This window comes from Coregonus lavaretus (genome assembly GCF_964263955.1).
Source record: "Coregonus lavaretus genome assembly, chromosome: 17".
Lineage (NCBI taxonomy): Eukaryota > Metazoa > Chordata > Actinopteri > Salmoniformes > Salmonidae > Coregonus > Coregonus lavaretus.
Genome location: NC_140004.1, coordinates 25916696 through 25938289, shown reverse-complemented (window position 1 = coordinate 25938289; position 21594 = coordinate 25916696). Strand labels below are relative to the sequence as shown.

The 21594-nt window shown below is 42.7% G+C and overlaps 1 protein-coding gene across 1 annotated transcript; it reads left to right on the top strand.

Moving 5' to 3' along the window:
- Positions 1 to 150: 150 nt before the first annotated feature.
- atp6v0a2b (ATPase H+ transporting V0 subunit a2b) lies at positions 151 to 17294 on the top strand. Its single transcript, XM_084180965.1, has 20 exons — positions 151 to 845; positions 1999 to 2077; positions 3264 to 3361; positions 4906 to 5043; positions 5409 to 5503; positions 5599 to 5725; positions 6098 to 6180; positions 6375 to 6468; positions 7626 to 7838; positions 8446 to 8596; positions 8827 to 8966; positions 9094 to 9254; positions 10258 to 10348; positions 10626 to 10744; positions 11107 to 11317; positions 11736 to 11858; positions 12039 to 12158; positions 16261 to 16378; positions 16635 to 16806; positions 16944 to 17294. The coding sequence occupies exons 1-20, from the start codon at positions 729 to 731 to the stop codon at positions 17044 to 17046; spliced, it is 2553 nt and encodes an 850-aa protein (XP_084037091.1). The 5' UTR covers positions 151 to 728; the 3' UTR covers positions 17047 to 17294.
- The last annotated feature ends 4300 nt before the right edge of the window (positions 17295 to 21594 follow it).

Genomic DNA, 21594 nt, shown 5'->3' with positions numbered 1-21594 from the left:
GCAAAACGGAACTGAACGTTTTGCAACTAAAACGACAGTTTCTACTGGACAAATTGTGATAGGTCCCGCCCCATTTCGTTCCGTTTAAGAAACGTTTTGCAACAGAATTTGTGTAATGAATAGAGAGAACAACATCATCACGGATATAACCAGAGCACGCACAAGAGTTGTATGAAATGACGTGGAATTTGTAACTTGCCTACAAGCGCGATATCAAAGTGCGCATGATTTCGAGAGTATTTAATAAAACGAGCTACGGTAGACTTTATTGAAGTTCCAAGTTTAAATGTGCTTATAGTCATAGTTTGCTATCAAACGTTATTGTTTCTAGTGTCAGTTCGCTAACAGTAGCTTCTGCTAACTACCACAACTAAATTGAGAAGCGAGTTCACGGAACCAGAGCTAGCTAGCCCAAGTGACAGAGTTCCTACTAGCTAGGATCTTCTGGTTCTCTAAAATCGATAGCTACGTTATATGGATACAGCAAGATGACTTCAACAGAAACGTCTTGAGACGTGTCACTGATGAGCCAATGATTGATACGGTGTTGAAGCGAATGCTCATCAGTAGTTTGTTAGCCTGCTAGGTAGCTACTTCCTAAGACGCCGGAACCCGCCTTTAAGCCTACCCAGTTAAGTGGTTTGGGCTCGAGACTTACGCTAGTTAGCTGTAGTTGAAGCTAACTAGCCGGTTGTAGTGTAAGGACAGGAGAATAGCAAGCTGTCAAGATGGGTTCGTTGTTCCGAAGTGAAGAGATGTGTTTGGCCCAGCTGTTTCTGCAGTCTGGATCGGCATACGACTGCATTAGCGAACTGGGAGAAATGGGTCTGGTGGAATTCAGAGACGTAAGTAACTTACTGATTGCTCCCCAAATAAACAGTCTCATCTAGCTAGCGCAGGTGTGAAAGTTAATCTCTCATTGATGGTACAGTTGTGTTGTGAGCTGTCAGACATGATCAGGTAGGTAGAATGTTGCCCGTCCCGACCTTGCCCTTGATCACGACTCTCAGTTCCAGGCATACATTACACAAGAGTCATTGGATGAAGGGGTCTTCTGTAGGGGGGAGATCCCTGACGCTCAGTCTGAACATTTTGGAAGCATAAGGACCTTATCTTAAATGTGTGTGTATATATATATATATATATATATATATATATATATATATATATATATATATATATATATATATATATATATATATATATAGTTAAATTGATACACACCTTGATAGGGTTAGTGTTCCCACATGGTCATATCGCCATGTTACAGCGCTTGTTTACCTGTGCTAATTAGCTATCTAGCATTCTCTGAACACCGTCTTTAAGCCGTAACTTGGGGAAGTGTAGTTTCGGTGGATGGAGGCACCCATAGCTTTATGGATCTGTGCAAAACTGCCACAGTAAGTGTATCTTTTTTTATTTGAAGGATTCTTTCTCGCCGATGAAAGATAAGGGCCATATATTTCGAAAGCGGTATCGCAAGCAATGATTATTGACGTTTCTAAATGTTAAAACACAGCGTGGGGATTGTAGTTCACATGAGGCAGTCATGGGCGAAGCTAATGCCTAATAACTGGAGGGCAGAATGCCGCCTAAAGTTTGAGAGCTAGGGAGTTCCTAACACAAGACCTGATAAGTTAGCTTGTTTCCCAACTCTGGTCCTCGAGTACCCCCAACAGCACACATTTTTGTTGTAGCCCCTGACAGAAACACCTGATTCAACTCATTGTTGGGAGTACTTGAGGAGTGGAGTCTTGTCTAACGTAGTCTGATTAATCATTTTTACATTTTAGTCATTTTAGCAGACGCTCTTATCCAGAGCGACTTACAGTTAGTGAGTGCATACATGTATTTTTTTTTTTAAATACTGGCCCCCCGTGGGAATCGAACCCACAACCCTGATTTTGGAGATCATTTGCAAAATCGAGTCAATATCAGCTTAGACAGGTGTGTGTTCATGGTGACAGTAAAAATGTGGCACTGCTCCTACCGTTTCAGCTCAACCCCAGCGTAAACCTATTCCAGCGGAAGTTTGTCACTGAGTTAAAACGATGTGAGGAAATGGAGAGAATTCTAGGTAAGGATAAAACCGTTTGGTTTAATCATAACTTAAAAGCAGGGGTGAAAGTACATTTAATTTCTTACGGTACTGGACTCCCTATGTGTGCGAGTGCACATAATTTTTTATTTATAGCCTAGGTGTAATCATAGAATTGCATATAGAATCCCTATGCATTTCATATGATCTCTGTGGGCTAAGTAAAGAATTGTCATATAACTTTTAACATGTATGACCTTTTAATGTGGCATAAACACAACCACTCAGGATGTGTTCATCTGGTTGTCAATCACTTCAAAAAGGCGCTCTTGTAGGCTACCCGCACAAGTTCTTCCACTCACAAAATAATTCCAGCGTCCAAACAGTGCACTGTGCACCCGCAATTTGATGAATGGAAATCACATTCTGCCATTAGGCCTACACTTGTAGCCCGAAATGATGCGTCCACTGCTGTCCGCGCGTCTCTGTCTTGGCCACTCATCTCCGCCTTGGCAAAATGTAAGTGTTCTCGTCAAACCACAACGCAATTTGGAGCTTATACAACCCGGTTTCAAGTCAATTCGCTAAATGTTCATGCGGCTGACATGCAGTAATGTTAAATAAGGGTGTTATAGCCAATAGTTTTCTTGGCATTTTGTGTTAATTATTGTGGTATGCTCACGTTTTAACAGTATGGTGTACCCCCACTATTTATTTTGCAGGGCTGCTGTACCGGACTGTATAGGTTTACTTTCACCCCTGTTTTAAAAGTGATGGGCATTGATGCACTCCTGAATAACTCAATAACTTTCCCACAGTTGCTGTGCAAATCCCAGTCTCTATGACAAGACCACTGTACAGTTCTGAGATACACTGTGCCCTGGCCAATGAGTCTCATTAAAGGAATCTAAACTCAGGCTTAATTGGAGGCAGACTCTTGGAGATTAAATTTAGGCCCCCCCCCAAAAAGGAAAGTACAAGGAGTGTTGGGGAAGGTTTCTCAGAGGAATGTGAGTTCCTGAGGGAAGAGAGAGAATTAGTGTGAGGCAGAGTAGAGACTCTTAGATGCAATGAAAAACACTGTATAGTTTTTAAATGACAACAGATTAAGCTTATTGCTATAGATGTATTATTTGAAACAAATAGATTCAGTGACTGTTTGTGTGTTGTGTACTAAGACTTCAAATCGACATTTATTGGTCACATACACGTGCGTCTTTGACAGGGTACCTTCTAAGGGAAATCAAGAGAGCAGACATCCCACTTCCAGAGGGAGAAGTGAACCCGGTTGCACCCCTGCCCAAGCATGTCCTGGTTATAATGGTTAGCTCTCTCTACCTGTCTCTCATTCTCTAAAATGTTATGAATCCTTTATCATAAGAATGAAGTATTTTATTTGTCCCAAATGGCACCATATACACTGAAATATAAACGCAACATGTTAAGTGTTGGTTCAATGTTTACATCCCTGTTAGTGAGCATTTCTCCTTTGCCAAGATAATCCATCCACCTGACAGGTGTGGCATATCAACAAGCACATTGTGCTGGGGACAATAAAAGGCCACTCTAAAATGTGAAGTTTTGTCACACAACACAATGCCACAGATGTCTCAAGGTTTGAAGGAGTGTGCAATTGGAATGTTGACTGCAGGAATGTCCACCAGAGCTATTGCCAGATAATTTAATGTTAATTTCTCTACCATAAGCCGCCTCAATGTCATTTTAGAGAATCTGACAGTACGTCCAACCGGCCTCACAACCGCAGACCACGTGTAACCGCCAGCCCAGGACCTCCACATCTGGCTTCTTCACCTGCGGGAACGTCTGAGACCAGCCACCCGGACAGCTGATGAAACTGTGGGTTTGCACAACCAAAGAATTTCAGCACAAACTGTCAGAAACCGTCTCAGGGAAGCTCATCTGCGTGCACATCGTCCTTACCAGGGTCTTGACCTTACTGCAGTTCGGTGTCGTAACCGACTTCAGTGGGCAAATGCTCACCTTCAATGGCCAATGGCACGCTGGAGAAGTGTGCTCTTCACGGATGAATCCCGGTTTGAACTGCACCAGGCAGATGGCAGACCGCGTGTGCATGGCATCGTGTGGGCGAGTGGTTTGCTGATGTCAACATTGTGAACAGTGTGCCCCATGGTGGTGGTGGGGTTATGGTATGAGCAGGAATAAGCTACGGACAATGAACACAATTTAATTTTATCGATGGCAATTTGAATGAACAGAGATGATCCTGAGGCCCATTGTCGTGCCATTCATCCGCCGCCATCACCTCATGTTTCAGCATGGTAATGCACGGCCCCATGTCGCAAGGATCTATACACAATTCCTGGAAGCTGAAAATGTCCCAGTTCTTCCATGGCCTGCATACTCACCAGACATGTCACCCATTGAGCATGTTTGGAATGCAATGGATCGACGTGTACGACCGCTTGTTCCCGCCAATATCCAGCAACTTCGCACAGCCATTGAAGAGGAGTGGGACAACATTCCACAGGCCACAATCAACAGCCTGATCAACTCTATGTGACGGAGATATGTCTTGCTGCATGAGGCAAATGGGGGTCACTCCAGATACTGACTGGTTTTCTGATCCACACCCCTACCTTTTTTTTAAGGTATATGTGACCAACAGGATGCATATCTGTGAAATCCATAGATTAGGGCCTAATGAATTTATTATAATTGACTGATTTCCTTAAATGAACTGTAACTCAGTAAAATCTTTGAAACTGTTGCATGTTGTGTTTATATATTTTTGTTCAGTGTATTTACTAAATGGAGAATAGGGTGCCATTTGGGACACATCCCGTATTGTCATTGCTAATTGACTCTGTATGTATGGCTGTCTCCAGGAGCAGTTGCAGAGGCTGGAGGTGGAGCTGAGTGAGGTGACCAGGAATAAGGAGAAGCTACAGAAGAACCTTCTGGAGCTGACCGAGTACACACACATGCTGCGTATCACACGCAACTTTGTGCACCGCGGCACAGAAGTAAGTCCTGCAGCTGCTCCACAAAGCAGGATCCCACTACTGTACAACACTCTGCCCTACTGTTTGACTTCAGAGCACTTGCTTTGGTATGCTTGAGGAGACTGAAACTATTTAGTATCGCATGATTTGGCTTGGCTGCTTCCATTGTGAGACTTTCTTTGCTCTTTCCTCCCCTCTATATAGGAGGTTTTGGGGGATAAATCTTGGATTAGCCAAAACCATGCTGCTTGTCTTTTACTCATTCATGCATGGCCAAAATGTTGCCCTTTTTCGAACAATGTGTTATGGGGGTGTATGTGTTTTCTTTCATGGTATGTATTTTGGTATGCGTGTCCTTACACTGGGGAAAATGTTATTTTTCCCAGTGTGAGCCCCTGCACGCCCAGTATGAGGACTTCTCCTTCCTAGAGGACTCCATGATGGAGTTCACAAGCATGCAGCGGCTAGGAGCCAAACTAGGGTAAGGGTTATCAGCAGACATATAGAGTTATACACACTTGTGTGTATGTGTGATTGTTTACAGTAACACCCTGTTTCTCTCCCCTCCCCCTGCAGGTTTATATCAGGGCTGATTCAGAGGGTGAAGATAGAGGCCTTTGAGCGCATGCTGTGGAGAGTGTGTAAGGGCTACACCATTCTCAGCTACTCTGAAATTGACGAGTATTTGGAGGACCCTGACACGGTAGGTCAATCTTGTTCTGTGTGAGAGATATTGTTAACCCTTTTCTACAGTAAGTGCTTGAGTGTGAATGTAAAATCTAAGATAAAAGAATAAGATACTGTTTACCACATAGCTAAATATAACAGCATCTGTGTTGGGCCTGTGAGAAGTAATAATAATAATATGCCATTTAGCAGACGCTTTTATCCAAAGCGACTTACAGTCATGCGTGCATACATTTTTGTGTATGGGTGGTCCCGGGGATTGAACCCACTACCTTGGCGTTACAAGCGCCGTGCTCTACCAGCTGAGCTACAGAGGACCACAGAGCCTCTCACCTCTACCTTACTGTGTGTCTATTCTAAACCACTTCCTGTTCTATGGTTATTGCAGGGTGAGCCAACTAAGAGTGTGGTGTTCCTCATCTCCTATTGGGGTGAGCAGATCGGACAGAAAGTCAAGAAGATCTGTGACTGGTAATTAAAATGCATCTCCAAATGACCTCCTGTTACACTTTCAGCCTGAGGTCATTCCCCATCAAACCATTAGGCCTAATATGTTGCCCCCAACAAGCTCTGAAGACGGTGGCTTTAACCTGTGTGATAATAACATCATAGATCTCTAAAGATAGATTCCTAAATGTAGTAATCAGTGGTGATTTGCCCCTCAGCTACCACTGTCACGTGTATCCATACCCTAACAGTAATGAGGAGAGGAATGACGTTGTGGAGGGACTCAGGACTCGCATCCAGGACCTGCACACTGTAAGCTCTCTAAAACTCTTGTCAGCAACAAGATAGTGGGTGATGCTTTATTTATTTATTGTTTTTAAAGGGCCAATCCGGAGTTGAAACGATAACGAAGTTGCCTCCCCGTCTCTGTTTTTGTAAAAAGCTGAGGGATGAGCCTGGAGAAATGTAACTACTCTAAAATGTATAGATGGAGCTATGGATGCAAGGACTGACCATCCAAGATATACAAACTATAGTTTTAAGCATATTTTGAGGCTTTACTGTGTGTTTACATTTACAATGTTTAAAACTGATGGGGTATGAGAGTTGAACTAAGCTCACAAGGCATTTATAAGTTAGTGTTTCCCCTATATCTATTTAACAGCGGCAATTAGAATTGGAGGAAATTCACTTTAAAACAGCAACATTTTGCCAGTTAAAATGTAAGCTATCAACGGCTTACTGCTTGAGGTGTTCCTGCTGCTGGATATAGCTGTTGAAATATATTGTGCTTGATGAGGCATTTTAACAAAGGAGGATGTTGCAAGTCTTGTGACTTGAGCTGTTAAAGATAAAATACAAAATGAAGCTTGGCTGTTAGTAAAGAAGTGCTGGAGGTATCCCTCACAGAATGGGCCTTGTGCTTCTGGCTAGAGCGAGGCATGGACAGCGGGTGTTTAGAGTGATTCAGAACAAGAATTGGAATGGAGTGTGAGGGGTAGATTTCTCAGGAGCGAGAGAGGGCGAGCTCTCTCAGGCGCTAGAGCACATGTCTGTCGTGATCACTGTGGGGTCACATGACTTAGCTTGTGCCTTGCTGTCTGGGAGACTGTTAAGATCAATCCTTTTGGATGTTCTACCCCTGGAGGAAAAAAATAATTGCATTAACCTCTGGTCCCAGCACATGATCTCCATAAGGTCTTAGCTGAAGGCTCCCTCTTCTTTTTGTTTCTCGTAACACACACACACACACACACACACACACACACACACACACACTAAAACTACCAGCATGCACACTCACATTCCCTCCCTAGCATGTGCATTGGAAGATTCTCTATCCTGCACAGAACATTCTTAGACAGTCATTCATCATTTGCCCACACCCTCTTGATATTCTGAATGGATGGGAAACCCTCCCATTAGTTAAAATGTAATACTAACCCTCTCCACACGCTGGCTGTCCCCAGGTTCTACACAGGACCGAGGACTACCTGAGACAGGTGTTGAACAAGGCCTCTGAGTCTGTCTACACCTGGGTCATCCAGGTCAAGAAGATGAAGGCCATCTACCACATCCTCAACCTGTGCAGCTTTGATGTCACTAACAAGTGTCTGATAGCCGAGGTGTGGTGCCCTGTCAACGACCTGCCGACCCTGCGGAGGGCGCTTGAGGAAGGCTCTGTGAGTCAGCTCTTTGTTACCATGGCTCCCTATGTAAAGTCATTGTTGGGCTTAACTCTTTAACCCCCCCCCCCCCCCCCCCCTCCCCCTCTAAGTTCAGTATTTGGCTAAACCAACACAGTCACACACCCAGTCAGCATGACCTGCTTTTGTAATGGGGTCATGGTTTTTGTAGAAAGAGGGAAGTGGCATTGATCTTATCTTGACCACCTCTGATGGTTTAAGCCATATTGAATAAACTAGTCAAGGTCCAGTTGGGCTACCAGGGTTTCTGTCCCTTTAATTAATTGCACTGGCTAATGTGCATAATTAAGGTCACAGTCAGTTCAATGACAGCAGCCCATGTCAGGGTTCTGCCAGGGGTTTTAGTCCGTTAAACATGGCTTAAATTAGGCTTCAAAAAACGAGGCTTAAATGGTGAAAATGTATTTGAATGGTCTAAAAGTATTTGAACTTACTAGCTATTTGATAAGATGTACATTTTCTGTCTTATCCTCTGGAAAATATAAATGTTATTGGCTTGCCCTCAAAAAACCTCTATGTAACCTTAATAGACTAACATTGCAATAATCCTGGTCTGTCTGACATTATTGGCTTGCCTTCACAGAGGAAAAGTGGAGCCACAGTGCCTTCTTTTGTCAACCGTATCCCCAGCAACGACACTCCGCCCACCCTGATAAGGACCAACAAGTTCACCTCAGGCTTCCAGAACATAGTGGAGGCCTATGGAGTGGGCAACTATAGAGAGGTTAACCCAGGTACTGTAAGACCTCGTCAGTCAATGACCACTGATTACTACATTTAGGAATCTATCATTAGGCTTACGGTTTTTCTGTTTTCTGTTTGTTTGCTATGTTTATGAGCCACATGCCCATAGCCAAAGACACACTTCCACCCCAAACATGAATGGACAATAACGTTTTGAACTTGAGGGATAGTTGAATGTGTATATGGAATATGATGTCCTGTTTTGTCTATTGTTTAACAGCTCCTTACACAGTCATCACCTTCCCCTTCCTGTTTGCTGTGATGTTTGGAGACCTGGGCCATGGTGTGATCATGGCTCTGTTTGCTCTCTGGATGGTGCTGTATGAGGACAACCGCAAACTGAAGCGCACAAGAAACGAGGTGAGCGGGTCAGGGTGTGTGTCTCAAATGGCACCCTATTCCCTATGTAGTGCACTAGGTTTGACCAGGAAATGTGGTTAGCTAGATTCTTTCTCCTACATTGACATTGGTGTGTTTGTATGCTCAGATCTGGAACACGTTCTTCGAGGGCCGTTACATAATCCTGATGATGGGCTTGTTCTCGGTCTATACCGGCCTCATCTACAACGACTGCTTCTCCAAGTCTCTCAACATCTTTGGCTCGGGCTGGAGCGTCAACGCCATGTTTAAATCTGGAAAGTGGGCTTGGTTAGTACTGTGCTATAATCTGTTCTGTACTGTACCCAGGGCTCTAAATTAACATTTTTCATTGGTAGAACTGGTGCTCCCAATTTTAAAAAAAGTTAGGAGCACCACATTAATTTAGGAGCACCAGAAAATACTTTTTTTTAAATTGATTGAGATACAGCCTATATGAATTCTAGCTACTTTTGAAGCATGTTATGCCCTATAAACTAATATGTAACACTGTAAATACAGTTGTTTATTATAAAAGCGATACAAATACCTCTCATTGAAATTACAAAGTCATTTGTGGAATATTAGATTTCTACATTGTGTAAAAGCACTGTTTTCCTATTGACATTGAAAATTGTACACGGTCTCTTTAAAAATGTCAGGTTTGTGATGATGACATGCAAGAGATCTGTCATTCATTCATTGCTATGGTCATTGATCTCCTGAAGAAGCTATCCCTTTCCCTTTCTTTCTGTGCCCCAGAATGTTTGGATATACTGGTAAAGATACCAGGTTGTTAGCTAGCTAGACAATGAGGTAACATGACTCAACAAAGTGTAAACAAATGGTTAACCACACGAGAGTAGTTTTAGAACGACCCACTACATGGTTTATGAATGTAAAATGAGGTCCCAGCGACACGCTATAGGAAGATGTTGCGCCGGTAATATGGGTCAGATCTTTTGACCTGGTTGAGCTAGAAGCAATCTGTTTTCACTGTACTAATAATGGTGCAACCATGACACTAATGAATCTGCAATGGTACAGCGACGCCTTATCATTACAACAATTAGTATCTGGGAGATTTTATTTCATAGTCGCACGGCGCTCCCAAAATAAAACTCCTGGTCGCATAGCAAAATATTGTGACGCATATGCGACCAAATTGATGGTACTTTAGAGCCCTGACTGTACCTGTACAGTAATATCTGTTCTTGAGATTACAGAATAACATTACATCACCTGATAGCTTGCTCTTTGTTATAATTGTGTACTTTGGAATTTTCTGTAAAAGGGATTCCACGCTCCGCACCAATGCCGTTCTGACCCTTGATCCCAACGTCCCTGGGGTTTTCAATGGACCCTACCCTTTGGGCATTGACCCGGTAAGTACATGGCTTTATGATCCATGGTCATAAACTGCATTGTCTCTATGTTCACTACACACACAAGTACACACAAGTTATTCCCTGTCCCTTCATAACCATACACACTTGCCTCTCACCAACCATAGCCAATAAAGTAAATCATGGGTCATTACTCATTTTCATAAAACATTTCTTATAACAATATTTGTTAACAAAACCATCAATCTGGCTTGGATGTAGTCTGTCTATACCTCAACCTGACGGGGTTATTTTCCTTGTTTCTGCCACTGTGTAGATTTGGAACTTGGCGTCAAATCGTCTGACCTTTCTGAACTCCTACAAGATGAAGATGTCTGTGATCGTGGGTATCATTCACATGAGCTTCGGGGTCATCCTAGGTGTCTTCAACCACCTGTGAGTTACAGCACACACACTCCCAACAATATCAGCACTGGAATGATAAGAACTCTATAAGATTATGGCCAATTTAAAGATACAGAATGTAGTCCTCTGAATCCTGAAAGCTCGGTTTGTCTGTTCAGGCACTTTAAAGCCCTGTTTGTGTTTGTGTGTCTATGCAGGCACTTTAAAGCCCTGTTTGTGTTTGTGTGTCTATGCAGGCACTTTAAAGCCCTGTTTGTGTTTGTGTGTCTATGCAGGCACTTTAAAGCCCTGTTTGTGTTTGTGTGTCTATGCAGGCACTTTAAAGCCCTGTTTGTGTTTGTGTGTCTATGCAGGCACTTTAAAGCCCTGTTTGTGTTTGTGTGTCTATGCAGGCACTTCAGAAAGAAGTTCAACCTGTACTTAGTATTCCTCCCGGAGCTGCTGTTCCTGCTGTGTTTGTTTGGCTACCTGGTCTTCATGATCATCTACAAGTGGCTGGCCTTCTCTGCCCGCGACTCCCAGATGGCCCCCAGCATCCTCATCCACTTCATCAACATGTTCCTCATGCAGGGGGACGGGGTGCCACCCCTCTTCCCAGGACAGGTACAAAGATGGGGATCACATACTGGCTGCACACTATTCCCTATATAGTGCACTACTATAGGGCCCTGGTCAAAAGAAGTGGGGCGGCAGGTAGCTTAGTGGTTAAGAGCGTTGTGCCAGTAACCGAAAGGTCGCTGGTTCTAATCCCTGAGCCGACTAGGTGAAAAATCTGTCGTTGTGCCCTTGAGCAAGGCACTTAACCCTAATTGCTCCTGTAAGTCGCTCTGGATAAGAGCGTCTGCTAAATGACTAAAATGTAAATGTAAATGTAGTGCACTGTATAGGGAATAGTGTGCCATTTTGGGACACACCCACTGGGAAAAGGGAGTGGTTTTCCCAGTGGGTGTGAAGACAACCTGCTCCAAAGATACTTCAGTGAGACTGTAACAGACCTGTATGTTTCCCTCTGCTACTGTAGGTTGGGCTGCAGGTGTTCCTGGTGGTCATTGCTCTACTATCAGTGCCTGTCTTACTGCTGGGGAAACCAGTTTACCTCTACTGGCTGCACAACGGAGGAGCCAACCTCATGGGAATGTACAGGGTGAGGCTTTGGGTGTGTCTGTTTCTGACCTCAGAGTCATGTGCATGTATGTGTAGTGTGTCCATATATGAGTCTGTTATGGTTGTAACAGTCTATGGTGGTGTGTAGTCTGTTTATAGGAGTGTGCTCTGGTTGTAACATGCAGAGAGTGTGTGTGTGTGTGTGTGTCACCCTCCCCAGGGTTATGAGCGTGTGCGGCGGCACAGCGAGGAAGAGCTTTCCCTGATGAGGGCTCATGACATGGAGGAGGGCAGTGTCCACAGTGACCTCTCCACCAGCAGAGAGCACCAGAAAGAGGAGGTTAGCTGATTCAGTCATCAGTACACTATTGGTACTAGGGTTGAATGGCGGGAACCCAGTTACCGAGATGTATCGGGATTTACCGCCCAAAGCCACTCCCATTTCCCAGGATAAATAACTGTGAGAAACCGGTAAATTATAATAAATGATTAATATGAACAGCATGGCGTTAAATTATATGCGATGTCTAAATCTGGCTTCTCTATGGCCTCATGATGAATCAATGCTCATGGTGGGGACAGACAGCCCATCTCAGTATGGAGCGCAGTTCACAATGCATGTAGACCTACGTATCATCTCATCATGGTAACTGTTTTTCTTGTGACAGGTAGGTCTACATTTGATACAGCATAACCTATGCTACAGTAATATAAAGACCGAATGCGCGTTTAATTTACCCATCTCCATCTGGCATTCATGGGTCACCTTTTTTAAATTGTAAATATATATATATTTTTTGCAGCTGCAGAGTTTTAAAACAGCCTATCACTTGAGTATCGTTGCTTTATATCCGTGTACACGAAAGCACTCTCTTCCAGTCTTTCTCTCTCCATCAACTCCATTCAAATTGCATTCCAAAATACATAATCCTGTTCAAGATTGATATATATATATAGCCCTATATATATGTCCTAGCCTACCTCTTTCAGGTAATAAATTCAATGCAGTATTAGCCTTATATTTAGCTAATTAATGATGGGTTATGCATAATAAGCTTCTAACTTATAGCCTCTGTCTCTTGCGCAATACGTAAGCACCTGTGCTCCGGTGGGCTTTCTCCTTAAAAAACGCTCCGTAGCTCTTGGAGTCCCATGCAGGAAAAGCTAGACTAGAATAGCTTGCTGGACATTATTTTTGTAGCATTTCTTATACCCAATAGACTATTCGAAGAGGGACGCAAGCTCTTTTTTGCTGAATGTTAAATACAGCAGCCAATAGAACTCACAGGTAGTTTGAAAGAAGAGTGAACGCGGGATGGCGGTAGGCTATAGCAGTTATTTATTCAGACCCATAACCATTAAATCTTTGTCATCTAATTCTAGTCCTATATTATTCAAGGATGTCATTAGAATGATGAAGATAAGGAAAACGAAACTTATGTCATGACGTGCCTTTCATTATTGTGATGACTATTATTTATTGAATGATTACCTACTATGTTTAATTGTTACTAGATTAAATTAATCATGTAACAATTAACTCATTAGGAATTTGGGGCACCACGGGAAAAGTTGTTTAACAAGTTACCGTTTCCCGAATTAACTATAAAGATATCTATATATCTCTTTTATCATTTAACAGTCATTTATTAATCATTTACCTCATATCCGTCTCATTCTGAAAGTTGTAGGCTCCTTAAGTCTGCACGAACCCGGGTCTTACTGATCATTTCATACCACACAAATTTATTTAATTATTTATTTACTAACTAATAAAAAATGATAACACAAGATACATACACGGTATAGGTAGGGATTAGAAACTTAATACAATGAAAACGGGTCCCTAGCGGACTAACACAATATGACACTTGTTAGAAAAGATGGCGAGTTAAAGAGAGCGAGAGAGAAAAACACTTGGATACACATGGATCTACGCTCATAGTAATCCTAATATTTTGCCAAGAACTGCCGCCCGTTTGGTAAGAAGTAATGCATGTATTTACGTGTTTGTCTTCGTCGTCTCAGTTGGACCCAGGCCATCGTGGGAAGGGTCGATTGGGCCTTCTCTTTTCGGATGGCCTTTTAGTTGTAAGGCTCAGATTGTCCACAAGAGATCACAATGTCCTTCTTCTTAGTCGTCTATTTACTTTCACTCATTCTGGAAGTGGTCTTCTGAGGATGGCTAATCAACCGTGTCGATGATCCCCTGTGGGGTGATGAGAACAGTGTAGTCAACGATGGTTTGAAGAGAGTAACAGGATAGTCCCACTTAAATTCACCTTCTTAGATACAGTACTTAGAACAGCTACTCAGCCGTAACATTGATTGTTAGTTGAGGCAACTTTGTCGTCTTCACCTCGTTGATTTTCAGGGTCAGGACCAATATGGACAAAAGCTACAGCTTGAGGTCCGTCTAGTCTGATCTGATAATTCTTATCTCAGTCTTTTATGCACTCTGGTAAAGACGGGCATTTCCGTCATACTGACACGCTCTCTGAGCTCCCTCGGGCGTGGCTAGTTACGAGGCAAAAGTATTATCATCACTATGATTTTGTTAGAAAGCTCAAATCACATTCCTATCTTCACGAAAACATTGTCTTCCTCCTTGATATTTTCTACCCAAGTTAAAGGATGTACGCCTGATATCCACAGTGTAAAAGCTCTTCAAGTCACAATGTTTTCCTTATAACGCCTTTATAAAAAATTTTATGACATCACAAAATATACGTTAATTTTCCATATTCCATTTCTCATCATTCCCAACGTTTGGATGTTGAAATATATTGCCCCAATGTTCATTGTTGGATGTTGGAGTTTTTGGGCGGCAAAAGTCTCTGAAACAAAGGACATTCCTTTCACCATACTAAAGGGCCAGAGATAGATTCTCCTATCTCAAATGTATGGCAGTATTAAGATGTCAAGACCGGTACAGCCACTCCAGGACCTTAATGTGCTTCTTCTTGAGCCACTCCTTTGTTGAATACCCATCCACGACCCATTTTCAATGCCCTGGCTGAGGGACGGAGGTTCTCACCCAAGATTTGACGGTACATGGCCCCGTCCATCGTCCCTTTGATGCGGTGAAGTTGTCCTGTCCCCTTAGCAGAAAAACACCCCCAAAGCATAATGTTTCCACCTCCATGTTTGACGGTGGGGATGGTGTTGGGGTCATAGGCAGTATTCCTCCTCCTCCAAACACGGTGAGTTGAGTTGATGCCAAAGAGCTCGATTTTGGTCTCATCTGACCACAACACTTTCACCCAGTTCTCCTCTGAATCATTCAGATGTTCATTGGCAAACTTCAGACGGCCCTGTATATGTGCTTTCTTGAGCAGGGGGACCTTGCGGGCGCTGCAGGATTTCAGTCCTTCACAGTGTTACCAATTGTTTTCTTGGTGACTATGGTCCCAGCTGCCTTGAGATCATTGACAAGATCCTCCCGTGTAGTTCTGGGCTGATTCCTCACTGTTCTCATGATCATTGCAACTCCACGAGGTGAGATCCTGCATGGAGCCCCAGGCCGAGGGAAAATGACAGTTATTTTGTGTTTCTTCCATTTGCGAATAATCGCACCAACTGTTGTCACCTTCTCACCAAGCTGCTTGGTGATGGTCTTGTAGCCCATTCCAGCCTTGTGTAGGTCTACAATCTTGTCCCTGACATCCTTGGAGAGCTCTTTGGTCTTGGCCATGGTGGAGAGTTTGGAATCTGATTGATTGATTGCTTCTGTGGACAGGTGTCTTTTATACAGGTAACAAGCTGAGATTAGGAGCACTCCCTTTAAGAGTGTGCTCCTAATCTCAGCTCGTTACCTGTATAAAAGACACCTGGGAGCCAGAAATCTTTCTGATTGAGATGGGGTCAAATACTTATTTCCCTCATTAAAATGCAAATCAATTTATAACATTTTTGACATGCGTTTTTCTGGATTTTTTTGTTGTTATTCTGTCTCTCACTGTTCAAATAAACCTACCATTAAAATTATAGACTGATCATTTCTTTGTCAGTGGGCAAATGTACAAAATCAGCAGGGGATCAAAAACATTTTTCCCTCACTGTAGCTACATCTATGGGCTTTTATGTTTTTCTGTTGTGCATAATGTGCAGTAGCCCATATATGTATCGGATAACGGCACAGTAATTTTTTTTTTGGGGGGGGGGGATTGGGCTCATTTAAATGTCGTTAATGTAGGGCTCATAAAATATATCTAATATATGTCTCATCAGGCTCAGGTAGCATCAGGTTTGTATTTTCATGCTGATCAAAGCGCTAATCAAATCCAGACAAATTGAAATGCTTTATAATGCTTTTGAAAGACACTTCCGGATTTGGCGGGAAATACCGGGTTACCCGGAAGAAAATTTGTAAAATACCGGGAAAATATTCAACCCCAATGGGTACTGAAAGTAATTGGTCCTTCTGTCTGTGTTTTTTCCAGTTTGACTTTGGGGATGTTTTCCTGCACCAGTCTATTCACACCATAGAGTACTGCCTGGGCTGCATCTCCAACACAGCCTCCTACCTGCGCCTCTGGGCTCTGAGTCTGGCACATGCCCGTGAGTATCACCACACCACACCTAAACAGTTTGGTAAATTCATCTTTCTGATGGATGAGCGTTTAAAGTTTATTTTATTGTGAGAGAGGACCACATTGGAAATAAGCCTTTAGGTTTAATTGTGTTTTAACTTCTGTTTTTTTTTATAAATCTTTGTAATGTTGTCTCTGACTGGAGAAGCCTTCTTTTTAATTATGAATTAAATGAATCAGAGACTGTGAGATGTGACTGTGTTTGTTTGTCCTTGCTCCCCCAGAGCTGTCGGAGGTGCTGTGGTCCATGGTGATGCGGGTGGGCCTGCGGATGGACACCAGTCTGGGCATCATGTTTCTGGTGCCAGTGTTTGGGATATTCGCCGTGCTCACTGTGTCTATCCTCCTGGTTATGGAGGGACTGTCTGCCTTCCTTCATGCTCTCAGGCTGCACTGGTTGGTTACTTACTAAACTTGCAGAATTGACAGAGTGAAGGACAGGAAATCTGTGTAAAAATGCAACATATCACGTCTTTATAATGCTTTGGTTAATGCTTACTCTATATTCCGTGATCTCTGTTCTGTCTCCACAGGGTGGAGTTCCAAAATAAGTTCTACAGTGGGACTGGAATCAAGTTTGTTCCCTTTGCCTTCTCCCTCCTGCCCTCCAGCTTTGAGCATGATGGCTTGCTGTGAATGGGACACAATGCTCCCGCACTCCCAGAGGCAAACTGCCACAATGTACCAGCAGGATCCTGTGCTATTGAGCTAGCCTGCGTACCAGTCTCTTTGTGCCATCATGCCACTCCTTTTCATGCCAAACATGATCATCTACAAGTAGCTGGCCTTCTCTGCGACATACACTACCGGTCAAAAGTTTTAGAACACCTACTCATTCAAGAGTTTTTCTTTATTTGTACTATTTTCTACATTGTAGAATAATAGTGAAGACATTAAATCTATGAAATAACACATGGAATCATGTAGTAACCAAGAAAGTGTTAAACAAATCAAAAAATATTTTATATTTGAGATTATTCATATAGCCACCCTTTGCCTTTATGACAGCTTTGCACACTCTTGGCATTCTCTCAACCAGCTTCACCTGGAATGCTTTTCCAACAGTCTTGAAGGAGTTCCCACATATGCTGAGCACTTGTTGGCTGCTTTTTCTTCACTCTGCGGTCCAACTCATGCCAAACCATCTCAGTTGGGTTGAGGTCGGGGGATTGTGGAGGCCAGGTCATCTGATGCAGCATCCATCACTCTCCTTCTTGGTCAAATAGCCGTTACACAGCCTGGAGGTGTGTTGGGTCATTACCCTGTTGAAAAACAAATGATAGTCCCGCTAAGCCCAAACCAGATGGGATGGCGTATCGCTGCAGAATGCTGTGGTAGCCATGCTGGTTAAGTGTGCCTTGAATTCTAAATAAATCACAGACAGTGTCACCAGCAAAGCACCCCCACACCATAACACCACCTCCTCCATGCTTTACCGTGAGAAATACACATGCAGAGATCATCCGTTCACCCACACCGCGTCTCACAAAGACACGGCGGTTGGAAACAAAAATCCAATTTGGACTCTAGACCAAAGGACACATTTCCACCAGTCTAATGTCCATTGCTCGTGTTTCTTGGCCCAAGCAAGTCTCTTCTTCTTATTGGTGTCCTTTAGTAGTGGTTTCTTTGCAGCAATTCAACCATGAAGGCCTGATTCACACAGTCTCCTCTGAACAGTTTATGTTGAGATGTGTCTGTGACTTGAACTCTGTGAAGCATTTATTTGGGCTGCCATTTCTGAGGCTGGTAACTCTAATGAACTTGGGTCTTCCATTCATGTGGCGGTCCTCATGAGAGCCAGTTTCATCATAGCGCTTGGTTTTTGCCACTGCGCTTGAAGAAACGTCAAAAAGTTATTGAAATGTTCCGTATTGACTGACCTTCATGTCTTAAAGTAATGATGGACTGTCGTTTCTCTTTGCTTATTTGAGCTGTTCTTGCCATAATATGGACTCAGTCTTTTACCAAATAGGGCTATATTCAGTATATACCTCCTACCTTGTCACAACACAACTGATTGGTTCAAACGCATTAAGAAGGAAAGAAATTCCACAAATTGACTTTTAAGAAGGCATACCTGTTAATCGAAATGCATTCCAAGTGACTACCTCATGAAGCTGGTTGAGGAATGCCAAGAGTGTGCAAAGCTGTCATCAAGGCAAAGGGTGGCTATTTGAAGAATCTCAAATAGAAAATATTTTTTGATTTGTTTAACACTTTCTTGGTTACTACATGATTCCATATATGTTATTTCATAGTTTTGATGTCTTCACTAGTATCCTACAATGTAGAAAATAGTAAAAATAAAGAAAAACCATTGAATGAGTAGGTGTTCTAAAACTTTTGACCGGTAGTGTATGATGGCACAAAATAATTGGTACCCTGACTGCTATTGAGCCTCATCGATGTACAGTTCAATTTCATAGTGGAGGTTTTTCTACTATTTGTTGTACTGACTGCCTTAATACATACATACATACATACATACATACATACATACATACATACATACAAACAAATGTCAACATATCATGCTCTATTTTCAATGTAATAATATTCTGGGTTACCAAAACTTTGCAAGGAAAATCTTCCTTCAGTCTTGTTTGTAAATTAAAAGTATCTTTGGATGAATGTGGGAGAGAGATGTACATTTTATTTTATAGTAATAAAGTTTGAATGAGAAATTAGCATTTGAAATACTACGACAGGCTTAAAAACCATAGTGGTACATCAATTTTCTCTTGAATGAATGCATACTGTTGTGCTGAATGCTAACGAAATGTCCTAACACATGTTGCCTATGCCTCCATCACTTTGTGGGAGACTACTCTTAAAACGGCACATTCCATGGATGGAAATGTAACGTATACATCCTTTCACAGAGATAGTGCTGCTGGTCTAGAGCCATGTAATGACACCACCAATCCCTGATTAGGAATAAGGCAAGAAAAGCAGGTACTGGACCAGTGCAGCGAACAATTCTCGCTGAAGCCTTTTCCTATATTCCCATCCTGTAGCACCATAGCAGGGGAATGTAGTTTATGCTGTTGGGTAATGGCATTGTACCTTGAAGATGGGGGGGAAAAAATAAGAAAAGGGGTAGAATTTTTTTTATTGGATTTTTTATATATATATATATATATATAGGATTTGTCAATGGTATTAAACCCTACGAAGAGGAGCTAATTGATTGAATTGTGATTACCATGTAACAGAACTTTAAGGGGAGCTTGCACCATTTCATTGTAAACGGACTTGCTGTGTTATCAAACCTCAATGAGATGTATGTTATTGATGCTTAAATATGCTCCTAAAGCAGGATTCTATGGGAAATGCTGCTCTGAAGTTGAGACTAGGAAATGTCAAAATAGTGGCTAGGAAAACTTTTCTACAACTATGATCACCACTAATTTTTAGGAGGTGTAGTATGTAATTAACTTATTGTCATCTAATCCTTGATAACACAATGTGTGTGGTTTGTTGAAGGGTTGCTGTAAATGTCTGTTCCTGGTCTAAATCGTATTTATTTTAAAGAATAATGTAACTATTTGATTACTTTTATTTGCGTCATTAAAAAGTCCATACTTAGTGGTATCCATACATTCCTCTGTTTTTGCTTTGCTGAATTAGTTCTTATAATGGTGAACATCTCAAAATGTCACATGTCACTTGTGAATAAAGCAGATGATTTGATTGAAAAAGTATAGAGGCCTAGCATTCCATTGCGTACCTGACTAAATTGGGACACGCACACTGTTTTTGAAAGCAAAAATTGTTTTAAATCATAACTCAACTTGAATTTAGCCAACACAGACAAGGACATGCTTTTTGAGGGTGCTGAGGAGTAAGATGTCAGGAGTGACAGGGCAACTACTAGACTAGTAACACTCAATTGTCACTAGTTGTATTGACCTAATGTAATGTCCATTATTTGTGATCCGGAATCTGTTCTATACTATCCAAGGCAAAGAGGAAAGTAGTGCCAAGAAGCCAGGGGAGCAGGGCACTGATACAAATACAGGTCAGAGATTTACCTCTAGTATGTTGGTTCTCTAGGCATATCTGTGATGTGCTGGTTGTTAGAAACTAGAGTCTAACGAGTCAAACTGGAATAAGTAAGAAAGGTTGCATGGATAGTTTTATTCAAATAGAGTATAGTATTAAGAGATGAAGCGTTTGATTTCTCTTGTTTTTTTCGGTATGGCACGCACGTCTTTAGGCTTGAGTAATAAACACCTGGACAGAGGCTCGGTTCTTGAGCTCCTGGAGAAGAAGGCTTTTAAGGCTGCATTCGGTCCAGGCAACAAGGATGAGATGGAATACTGCTACCCAATCCTCATCTCATTCCTGCACAATCTGATGGGTATGTTAGGCCTATATGTTTTGCTCTAGCCTCACATACAGTTAACTGCCAAAATAAAGGAAACTCCAACATAAAGTGTCTTAATAGCGCGTTAGGCCACCACGAGCTAGAACTGCTTCAATTGGCATAGATTCTACGAGTGTCTGGAACTCTATTGGAGTAATGCGACACCATTCTTCCATGAGAAATTCCATCATTTGGTGTTTTGTTGATGATGGTGGTGGAAAACGCTGTCTCAGGTGCAGCTCCAGAATCTCCCATAGGTGTTCAATCTGGTGACTGAGACAGCTATGGCATATGGTTTACATTGTTTTCATGCTCATCAAATTATGGAATAATGTCGTCGGAGAGACAAAAAGTGAGTAAAAAACACCCTACATTTACATCCAGCCCTGAATGTAAGCCAGGGCGGGATCAGCCAGCGGCGGCTTCCCGCATGCGCGATTCATTTGCAGTCTGGACGCGGAGGGGTTTACATCTCCTGCTCTGACTGCAGCTGAGAGGGACTGCTGCGCGACAACTGGGCCGCCTGTGAGTGCTTTGGGATGGGGGTGGGGCCCACGGGGGTGGGGCCCACGGGGGAGGGGCGGGGGGGCCACGGCAGGACCCGCTGCTCATTGAGAAGAGTAAGAACGATACGTGCTTTCACGTCAGAGTCTCCAAAAGTCTCCAAATACACCAGAAAAGCATTTGTGTTGTGTGTTCCAGAACCTGGCCACCAGGGCAGACTTTGCTGTGATTCTGGACACCATCCCTCTGATGATGAACTGCCTGCTTATGGTGTGGATCATCTCCAGCCACTACAACAAGGACGAACG

Excerpts from the sequence above, each read along its gene's own strand:
- atp6v0a2b (XM_084180965.1), top strand. The coding sequence starts at position 729 with ATGGGTTCGTTGTTCCGAAGTGAAGAGATGTGTTTGGCCCAGCTGTTT. Across the intron at positions 7,839-8,445 it reads GGGCGCTTGAGGAAGGCTCT|AGGAAAAGTGGAGCCACAGT; the intron begins GTGAGTCAGCTC and ends TTGCCTTCACAG. Across the intron at positions 16,379-16,634 it reads TCTGAGTCTGGCACATGCCC|AGCTGTCGGAGGTGCTGTGG; the intron begins GTGAGTATCACC and ends TTGCTCCCCCAG.